The 11444-nt window shown below is 31.5% G+C and overlaps 1 protein-coding gene across 4 annotated transcripts in view; it reads right to left on the bottom strand.

Annotated features, from left to right (window-relative positions):
• LOC116846736 (caspase-8-like) overlaps positions 1 to 8456 on the bottom strand; it is a 143023-nt gene extending 134567 nt beyond the window's left edge. For 2 of the 4 annotated variants that reach the window (XM_032820963.1, XM_032820966.1), the window contains exons 1-2: positions 8251 to 8406; positions 7583 to 8160 (exon numbers count right to left, since the gene is read on the bottom strand). In XM_032820963.1, coding sequence (XP_032676854.1) covers positions 7583 to 8120 — 538 coding nt within the window. In that variant the 5' untranslated portion in view covers positions 8121 to 8160; positions 8251 to 8406. Of the gene's footprint in view, positions 1 to 7582; positions 8168 to 8250 lie in introns of all 4 variants that reach the window. The other 2 variants (XM_032820965.1, XM_032820964.1) reach the window with 2 other exon arrangements.
• Between the last annotated feature and the right edge of the window lie 2988 nt (positions 8457 to 11444).

Here is an 11444-nt window from a genome sequence, read left to right as displayed (position 1 = left end):
TTACCAGTATCCGAAATTTTAAAAAACCACTCGTTTACTATTCAACAACCAAAAACGGTAGTTATTAAACGATTTTCTTATGCTACCAAAGGAGCAGCATTTTATGCAGAAAATGCTTAGTATTTGCTCTTCTAGTAACAGAGAAATTTCCCGCCATATTGGTTTTTGTTTGTTGACCCGTGGAGGACATTTTGACTCTATCAAATGAATACATATCTGGATGTCAAATTTTACATGCTGTCCATTCATACAGTCCAGAATACGGATTTTTTTGTAGTAAAGAACAATTGTCCTTGAAATGACCTTGAAAATGACATTTGGAGTCAAGGTTAAAACCAAGGATATCATCGTATTCCTCGTTGAAAACTATTGAAGAATAGTGAGGGGCGTTTTTTTTTCGTAAAGTGCGTTTTTTCGGATATTTTTGGGATTTGTATAATTTTTCCCGCCATATTGGTTTTTGTTGGTTCGCGGATATTTTACTTTTATACAAATTTATCCCTACAGCTTAGAAGACGCATCGACTCTTACATTTGTTTGAATTGAAATGGTTTTATTGACTATAAACCAATATTTCGTGTTTCGTATCTCTGTACCATTGCGTATTGATACCAATTTGAAGTCCGCTATCTTGGTTTTTCCGAAAAGGCCACAGCTCAATAAAAACTACATACGTGTAGTTTCAAAATGACCCGCGAAAAAATGTTCTAGGTTGCTTCAATTTTTGGACAGAGGGGGTGGCCTTTTTGACAAAGAATGTCCCATATATATACATAATGTAATGTGCGTATACGTAATGTGCGCACGCACACATATACATACACACACTTGCGCGCGCTTACAAAAAAGTATTACTGGTTAGTTAGTAACTTATTACTATTGCTCAATAGTTTTATTACTAGTAACAAATAATTTTGAATATCAAGCCACATGAGGTCCGCCATCTTGGTTTTTCCGAAAAGGCCACAGCTCAATAAAAACTACATACGTGTAGCTTCAAAATGACCCACGAAAAAATTTTCTAGGTTGCTTCAATTTTTGGACAGAGGGGGTGGCCTTTTTAACAAAGAATGTCCCATGTGTGTGCGTGTGTGTGTGTGCGCGCGCGCGCGTGTGTGCGTGTGCGTGTGTGTGTACAATTTGTTCCCATCAAATACAGAATACAAGAATTATTAACATAGATGTAATACACAACATAATATAATAACTATTATATGTTATTAATATTAAAATAACAATTTTCTTTTATAATTGTATGTAACTCTGTTTTAAAATTGTTATATTATTCTATTATATTGTTACTTATTTTTACTTATTGTTTATAATGATATAATTACAACATAACTTAAATATAACTCGTTATATAGCAAACATACTGTTTGCATTATATACAGGGTGTCTCAGACCTTCCCGATCACATTGTGAGAACGTAGAACGGATTGAGGTGAGCAAGAAAGTCCTGTGCTGTTTTGCGATATTCGCAATAATAGTAAAGATATTAATTAAAAAAGAATGAATTGATGAATGATCACGCGCAATATACTCGCTTTCAAACGGCATCTCTGAGCGTTATCTAGGGAAAGAAGAATGTCGTGAGCGTGGAGCATCAGATAGCTCAATGGTTTAGAGCAGTCGTCCGATAAGCGAAAGACCCGGATTCGAGTCCCGGCCTAGCAAAACCGTGCTCTTGATATTTTTCTCTCTCTCTGGAACGAAAAGATACGCAGATCTCAAACATACGGCGTCCCGCCGCCACCTAGTACGCCCTCTTCCTTCTATCTATACTCTAGAAGGAGGAGGGTGTACTAGGTGTATCTTTTCGTTCCAGAGAAAAATTTTGCAGGCGTGATCCCCAGCACACGGCGACTACAGAGAGAAACAATGTTACTAAATGGTACAGCTGTCAATGATCAGTCCTTCAAAGTCAAAAGTTGCTATCCTTTAAGACCTGTTGTCCATGTATGCCCGTCTCCACCTGCCCCTCCTCATCCGGTGCAAATAATACAAATAAGCCCCGGTGTCGACACCAATTGTTTGGCAGCTCTCGGGGTTTAGACGCAATGTCTAAATACATAGATTTTTAGATATTAATTAAAGAAAATTTGTGCATTATGGTATACAATCATATATGTAACAATTTTCTTTAATATCTAAATATCTATGTGGTCATTTGCAAAAATTGTAAAGGACTTTTTTGTTCATTTGGCTTAATGTATAAATATACAACGGTAGACGGCGCCGCGGCGCCCTACCATATCGCGCGTGATTATTCACTAATATTCTTTAATTAATGTCTCGATTATTCCGAATATCGCATAACGGCACAGGACTTTCTTGCTCACCCCAATCCGTTCTACGTTCTCACAAAGTGTGATCATGGAGGTCTGAAACATTCTATATATAATGCAAACATGTTTGCTATATAACAAGTTGTGTTTAAGTTATGTTGTAATTATATCATTATAAATAATAAGTAACAGAACAATATAACAATTTTGAAACAGAATTATATACAATTATAAAAGGAAATTATGTTACTTTAATATTATTAACATATAATAGTTATTATATTATGTGTTACTTCTACGTTATATAATTTTTCTGTGTTTACTGGGAATAAACTGTACATGTACAGGGTGCGGCGCCAAAATCCGGACAAATTATACATTTTTTTCAGACATATTTTTTATTGCAAAAACAAAAAGGTTTATAAAATTTTTTTAACCTCATTGTTTGTAAGACCATAAAGAACACATTTACTCATTATATCCCCCGTTTGCTTGAATGACCGCCTCCATTCTCGGTCTGAAGCGTGCGCAGGCGCGCTTTAATGTGTCAGGGTCCATATCAGTGAATGCCGCTTCAATAGCGGCTCTCAATGATGCGACGTTTGGATGTCTGGACTTGTTTGTGACCCTTTCAACTACGTTTTCCATACATAGAAGTCCAAAGGATTCAAATCTGGGCTGTTGGGAGGCCAGAATTCTTTCGAGCAAAACATGTCGACGTTGTCCGACAACCGATTTTGCACCAAATGACTTGTGTGGGCGGGCGCACCGTCCTGCTGGAAAACATACGGCTTTCCAGACGACACAGTTTCCATCCACGGCTTCACTACATTTGTCAGAACACGCAAATAAACTTCTTTTGTGACATTTTCCTCTTTGTTAAAGAAATGCGGTGGCATGACATCACCCTCACTGGATACACCTAGCACGTGAACATTCGCCGGAAATTCTTCTTCGACTCATTGTACTTTGCGATGACATCATACACAGTCGATCTCGGGTACCCGAAGAACCTAATGATTTCTGTCGCCGAGCACCCAGCGCAAACACTTTCGATAATCGCGGCTCTTCGGTTATACTCCACACTTGGTTTCAAAATTGCGACTGTTTCGAGGTTATGATGGTTTAGTACATGCGTCAAGCTATTTAAACGCTAATCGCGACATCTACCAGTGGTATAGAACGGCGAGAATTTCAAATTGAATTTTGTCCGGATTTTGACACCGCATCCTGTATATCTAGTATACATAGCGTGCGCACGCACACACCTGCGCTCCCTTACAAAAAAGTATTACTAGTTAGTCAGTAACTTATTACTATTGTTCAATAGTTTTATTACTAGTAACAAATAATTTTGAATATTTAAATTACAGGGTTACTAATGCTACAGAATACTTCAGTGATTACAGTGATGACAGTAATAATCACTGATATATTATTAGGTTCGTCTGATGAAATACTGTTGTAAATTATTCCCTAATAATAACGAGATAGATAAGCATCAATTTTTTCATGATCAATATAAATTGTTTTACATCTTGTATTTTTTAAACTAACTTATTGTTTGCTCTAATTTGTTATAATGTTCAATAAAAAATATAAAAGCAATCATGTTGTTAATGATTTGCCAATGTACATTAGAACAATATCAGTCACACTCTCATTGTTGTTGCATCAATTTATTGCATCATTTATCAATAAATATGCCATTACAATGTTAGTTGAATGATATAAAAGCATATTATAAGTATAATTCAGCAAAGTATCGTCACAACTCATTGGCACCATGAGTTCTAGTTCAATCATTTGGGTTAAACAGCGAATAGCGTGATACGAGAAAGCATGAGTTAAAATACCGCAAAGACCCACCGAGTTAAAATACCGCAGCGACGCACAAAATTTGAAATATATTTTTTTATTATTTAAGTAAAATAATTACGCATTAAATATTTTAATTATTTAAATAATTACGCATTAAATTGTTTGGACCATTCTAATAAATTCATTTGTAAAAATTCAACAAAAAATTCCATATATTATTCGCCAAATAATCTGACTCACTATATAACTGAATCACTAAAAAGTAATTAATCACTATTGTTTAATTTGTTTAATTGTTTAATTGTTTCTTTAATGATCAGTGATACTTTTCTGTAAGGGCGTGCACGAACATATAAACAATAATGTTTATACCACTAGATTTATGAAAGTAACGCTCTTTTTAAATAATTTTGAAGGAGTCTTAAGGTCAACATTATTTTTTACTTAGAAGATATTTCTAGTAACAATAGTTCACACTTTAGGTGTATATGTATATATACATACAGGATAATTCAGAAATATTTGTACAAACTTTAGGGTTTAAGTTCTACACATCTAACAAGAAAAAAAGTATCATATAAATATATGTCCGGGAATACTTTGTTTATGAATTATTATTGGTAAATTACAAAAACACATATCATATTTTACTTCAAAAACATTTGCAATAATGAATGATTATTGTGATAAATCTTCAGTTCAATTGTTTATCTATTCACAATTCACAAGAAATACTGAAAATCTCCTTCACCTGCTACAACACATACATGAACACGTCCAATTATAGTCTGTTGCACCCTTTCAAAGATGTTAGGATGGTCCGCGAATGGTTCCGCGGTTAATGCGTTGGTAAAAGATTTCTTTACTTATCCCAGCAAACACAGAATATAACTATTATATAACATAGGAGTTATATAACTATTATATAACATAACTATTATATAACACGTAATATAACAGATGTTATACTTAATTAACAATAATGTTTATACCACTAGATTTATGAAAGTAATGCTCTTTTTAAATAATTTTGAAGGAGTCTTAAGGTCAACATTATTTTTTACTTAGAAGATATTTCTAGTAACAATAGTTCACACTTTAGGTGTATATGTATATATACATACAGGATAATTCAGAAATATTTGTACAAACTTTAGGGTTTAAGTTCTACACATCTAACAAGAAAAAAAGTATCATATAAATATATGTCTTAATTAATGTTAAAGTTATATTATTTTCTTTCATAACCGTAATCTAACTGTGTTTTAGAACTGTTATAATTTTCTGTTATTTACAGGTTATAATTATATAACACCAACATTAGTAAAATGTTATATAACAAGCGTTTATTTGCATTATACCTATGTTACATAGCATTCTTATATCTAGGGATCGGATTATTCGCTAGATCACTTCCGTTTTCTCGTGTCTTTTTCGTAAAATATCATATACGTAATCATATACGTAAAATATGCATTAATATATATATAAACGATGATTACAAGACGGCACAATTTGTACTATAAAATCTACTTTTATAATAAAGTGAAGTGGTACATTTTTTAATTAATGGAAATTACACAATAGTAATCTTTTCCATTTGAATTTGAATATTTTAATATTACAGAAAGATGAAAATAAATAAATGAAAATAGCTCTAATAGCATAAAATGCCTGAGGACATACTGGAACACTAGACGTCTAGAATAGTTCTAGAATGATTCTGGAATATTCTGTTATTTGGGAGCTAATTCATTTAGAATGACAAGACACTATTATGTTATTATCTTTAAAAATATTTTTGATAATATATAATTATAATATTTTTAGGAACATATTTTTACAAATTAATTGATATTTGAGTGATAACTTATAATCTCTGTATATAATTAAATATATATAATTTCTGGGAAGTAATAATTTATATTCCAGCTATGTAATATTTCAGCAATATATAATAGCCATATAACAGTTTAGTAACATGTTATATTTCTGTTATATATTTGCAATATCGTTTGAGTAGGAAATTACAACTAACGTGTATGTTACATGTAACAAACATGTTATATTGCGTGTTACATTCCGTTATATTATGACGATGTAATTGTTATATTATTGTGCTTGCTGGGACAATTTCAGTTGCATAAACTAAGAATGTTAAATGTTCTCATAAATCAAAATCTAATGAATTTAAATTAAGTGAATGTACAGGCTGTGGGACTAATCCTCTTCAACCTAACCATTTGTTCTAATAGATATCAATGAACACATCTTAAACAATTAAATAATGCGATTAAATAGTCCCATCATGCATAAACTGCATGGTTATTATTGTCAACATTGAATATAATCTCTCAATTATAACTCATAACTCATTTCCAGGTATATGTATATACAGTGAGTGTAAAACGTATTCATATACAGGAGATTGTCTTGAAGAAGGCTTTATTTGTAGAAAATGAGCTTTATTTAATAATTTATTAACAGTGAACATAAGTGATATATTTCTCAAAATTATGTTAATAAATTGTTAAAACTTATTTTCTATAAATAAGGTTTCCTTTTCAAAACTCTGGTGTACGGATACTTTTTGTATTCACTGTATATGATATTTTCTTTTTATTTAGATGTGAAAAACTTTGCCCTAAAGTTTGTATAAATATTTCTGAATCACCCTGCCTATGCATATATGTGTATATATGTACACACACACACACACACATATATATATAATGTGCGTACGAGCGCATGCACACACGTACACAGGATTTTTTATTTAATATGACCGGATTAATTGTGTACAATGGGATATTTCTAATAAAAAAAAAGTAAAAAGAAAAAAATTATTGAAGTAGCCCGCAGGCAATTTCGAGTCAAGTCATAAAATGGCAATGTTAGAAATATAAATTTCTATTGTACTTTTATTAACCAATAAATTATTTCTATTACACTAATACACTAATATGTAGTCACATTTAAATTAAAGTGACTTTAATAAGCAGGAATATAAATTTTATATTTTAAACATTCTGGCTTCCTCCTCCATTTCTCCTATTTGTGCATGTAACTATTTATTCTCTATTTATATTAATTATATTAAGAATGGATGAATTATCCCAGATAGAAATTGCGTGATGATCACGTTTCATCATAATGTGATGTCATACTGATTTCAACTTTATATCTTTTTACAGATCATGTGATTAACATGAGCACAAGATGTATACAAATGATATACGAATATCTAGTTCATCAAATTTTGTTATCATTATGATAATTGCTAGATAACTACTACTAGATGAGATATTTTTTTGATCATCATCACATAAACAACATATGAGCAGCATATGCACACGCATTTATATACATTGCAATCATGCATGTCAATATATGAGTGCGTACTGAGTGCAATATGACATTTTTCTATCTGGGATATTAATTATATTAAAAATTAATGAGTATATCAAACATACCATTTGAGACTGTAATATATTCAATTTCCATCCAATATAGCATATGTAATTCAAGATAATCTATATTATCTAATAAATGTTCATAATTAGCATTTTCAGATTTAACAAGCTTTAATAATAATTTTTGGTCAACTTCATCTAAAGATTCACATACTGCATATAAACACTTTGCAATGTTACTTATATTTTTTGAACATAATTTAATTTTTGGAAAATATTGTAAATCTAATTCGCTGAATCGTAATCTTAATTTCTTTATTACTTCCCGGTTATTTAAAATGCATAATGCTTCTAAAACTCTATCTTTCCATTTCTCTGATTGCTGTTTTACATAATCTGTAATTATGTACGTATTTTCTTTCGTAGCTTTTTCAAAAAGCTTAAAAACATCTCTAAATATATTTGCATAATCCTCTATTATTAAAAATAGTATAGAAATCTTCTCATCTATATCAAGATCATCTTCTATCTGCCTTAAAATATCAATATTTAAAACAGTATCTATGTCAAGTGCACTTGCATCCACTGATAGCGACATCACAAATTATGTATTTCATCAATAACGTTATTATATTTATCTGAAACATGTATTAACAAATTATTAGCAGAATATAAACTTCATATACTTTAAAACATAAAATTATATATAATATACTTAAAATATTTACAACAAAAATAACTGAAGAAATTTATTGATAAATGAAAAACTGTCTAATTAACCTATAAATTAATGTCAGAATCACTAGAGGTTTGTTCGCGTCGCATGTCCCAATGGGCTCCTACACGCTTCAATGCACTCTGATTGGTTCACGTCATCACGCGGACCAGAGAGTCAATTCCGTATCTCGAAACGAAGTGAAAATTACAAAAGTGAGCACATTCACTAGGCACTGACCAATGAAATTACGAATATTTTAGTATATTTGCTCACTTTTGTAATTTTCACTTCGTTTCGAGATACAGAATCGACTCCCAGAGTGCGTTGGAGCGCGTAGGAGCACGTTTGGGCATATGACGCGAACAAATCTTTGTTCGCGTCGCATGTCCCAACAGCTGCGTTCTTTTATTCGCAATAGATGCAGCTGATGTCATATTATCCTTCGATTTTATCGAATGTTAAACAAGGGTAGAATGACATCGGCTGCATCTTTTGCGAATAAAAGAACACAGCCAACGTACTTCTACTCGCTCCAACGCACTCTGATTGGTCCGTGTGGTGACGTGAACCAATCAGAGTGTGTTGGAGCGAGTAGGAACACGTTGTGGCATTCGACGCGAACAAACCTACTGAAACCATAGAATGCATTCAGCGTGCAACTCAATAGTTGCACAACAGAGGTGCGTTCCGTATACCGGAGTGTTCGTCCGGACAAAATATGACATCACACTTTAAGGTTGTCTCGTGAAACGGAACGATTCTCGGACATTTTTGCGCTTGCGCATAAGTGACATGTTCCTTTAAGCGTCTTCTACAATGGCAGTAGGAGTAGTAGTAAGAAATAAGCAGTAAGCAAATTGACCAATTCCATTCTCACGTTTCAAAAATAATCGATTGTGATTGGTCTATTTACTTACTGCTTATTTCTTACTACTACTCCTACTGCCATTGTAGAAGACGCTTTATGCTTTGCTGTATGCTTACATTTTATATAATACAAGAAACATGGAATATATGCTTGTAACTGAGCCAAACGGAAATGTCATCACGAATGCATCAGGAAATATCATGGTTCAAAAAATACCTGGTAAGTGCTTTTACCTGTGCAAACATATTGTAATATAAATTGTAGGTTATGTAAAAATGTTGTTTATTTGCATACAAATTTTGAGGATGACTACAAATATTTAAAATTTCAATACTATTTTTTTATCAGAGAATACATTAATGTTCATCAGGTCTTCCCAAGCTGCTACATTATTTCCAAACAGTGTAATTCAAGCTGATATGCAAGTTTCCGGATCTGACTGTTTTACAGATAGAGAAAAAGAAAACAATACCACAAGCAGAACTTCTTAGAATCGAAATGAGATCATAGAACTAATACGCTTATATAAGTCCTACAAACATTTATTTAAAAGTACAACAATGAAAAATGATAAAGTATGGGACATTATAGCTCAAAAGTTACCGATGCACACAACTGAGCAGATAAAAAACAAATTTAAATATCTGAAACAGAAATATATGGAAAAGAAAGATAACATGGGTGAAAAAAGCAGTGGAGCAGGTACGATTAAATTCGATTACTTCTTTGAAATGGAAGAAATATTTAGTCAGGATCCTGATGTACAGCCAGTGTCAACTGCATCTTCTTTACGAGGGATTCAACGCGCTTGTAAGACATCATCGGTTGAAATTGAAGAAAATTCATACAGTGATGATGAAGAGATTACAAAAAAGAAAAATGAAAAGTCAATGATAAGAAGAAGAAGTGAATTAGCAAAACAACTAAGTACATACGAAAAAATTTTTGAAGAAAGAGAGGCTAAAAAAGAGAAACGTCATAATGAGTTAACAGCTCGACAAGATGCAGCTCTAAAAATTTTAGAAAATATTGCAAATTCATTTGCAAACATATCAAATATTAAAAATTAATCATTTCGATAATGTTAATAATATATTTTATTTTGCTTCCTTATTTTTAAAGGTTTGCTAATGACAATTTGTTTTAATCGATTATAGTTAATGACATTTTGTTTTAAACGATTATGGATAATCGAACTTAAAAGTTATAAAGTACTTTTCTTCCATATAAAGTATTTTTTTCCGTTATAAATTTATGTTTTCAACATGAGATTCCTAATCAGCTTATGGTCCTATTACTTCATAAGGATCATAAATTCATGACATGTTATTTTGTATTGCGAGATAGATCACTAAGGTATTGTAATGGAGATTGTTAGACCAAAGAAATGTAATACTTTCATTATTTTATTTTAAAAATGTGATACTACTTTTAGACTGAAATTCATGTGATATTACTTTTATTATCTACAATTATTGCGAAATAAATAAATAAATATATTTAACGTTAAAAATATAGTTAACGTTCAAGTAGTTTGTAAGTACAATTATTTGAGTTAAGATATTTTGTGTTCAAGTAGTTTTTAAGAAAAAAGATATTATCTATTATATATTGTGTAGTTTTCCAATGTAATTTTTTACGATAAATTTTCAAATGAAACTATATTTGTGAAAAAGATTGAAAGTACCCAGTAAGCAGAATGTCTAAAATCGACGCATAAGAGAACTTTAAGATACCCTTATAGAAATATCATACTAAGAAATACTGAAAAATTATTAGTGATTAAATATTACCAGTAATTCAGTAATTTTTTGGCCAGTACTTAATTTCTAGTGAATACTGATAATAAAATCACTGTTAAATATTGATAGTAATCAAATACTGAGAATTATTATGCGAAGGTGAAAAATGAGAAAATCATAATGTTTACAAAGATATACTTATATTCCTAATTTTCTCATGTCTCATAAACTACTAGATATCGAAGATTGTCAACACATTCCAAACTTTCATGAATCCTCCTGCGATAATTTCGATTCCAAGCGGTATACCACTGGTCACCCACGCATGTCCTGACCGCATTAAACTGTTGCTTAACCTGACGATCGAGCGCGCACGCGGTGACTCTGATGACTCCAACGATGTTCTTACAATTCATGCTTATATAACCCTTATAGAAATATCATACTAAGAATCATTGATAACTACTTATTATCCAGTATTTTTAATACTGAAAATAAGTAATTATCAATGATTTTTAGTATGATATTTCTATAAGGGAATGTATCCTTATAGTGTTCACAGTATATTATAACATACCTAGCAAACACCAAATG

The sequence above is a fragment of the Odontomachus brunneus genome, unplaced genomic scaffold, assembly GCF_010583005.1.
Source record: "Odontomachus brunneus isolate Ranch 3 - 2012 unplaced genomic scaffold, Obru_v1 Obru_scaffold_068, whole genome shotgun sequence".
In the NCBI taxonomy this organism is placed as follows: Eukaryota; Metazoa; Arthropoda; class Insecta; order Hymenoptera; family Formicidae; genus Odontomachus; species Odontomachus brunneus.
This window is presented reverse-complemented; position numbering and strand designations above follow the sequence as displayed.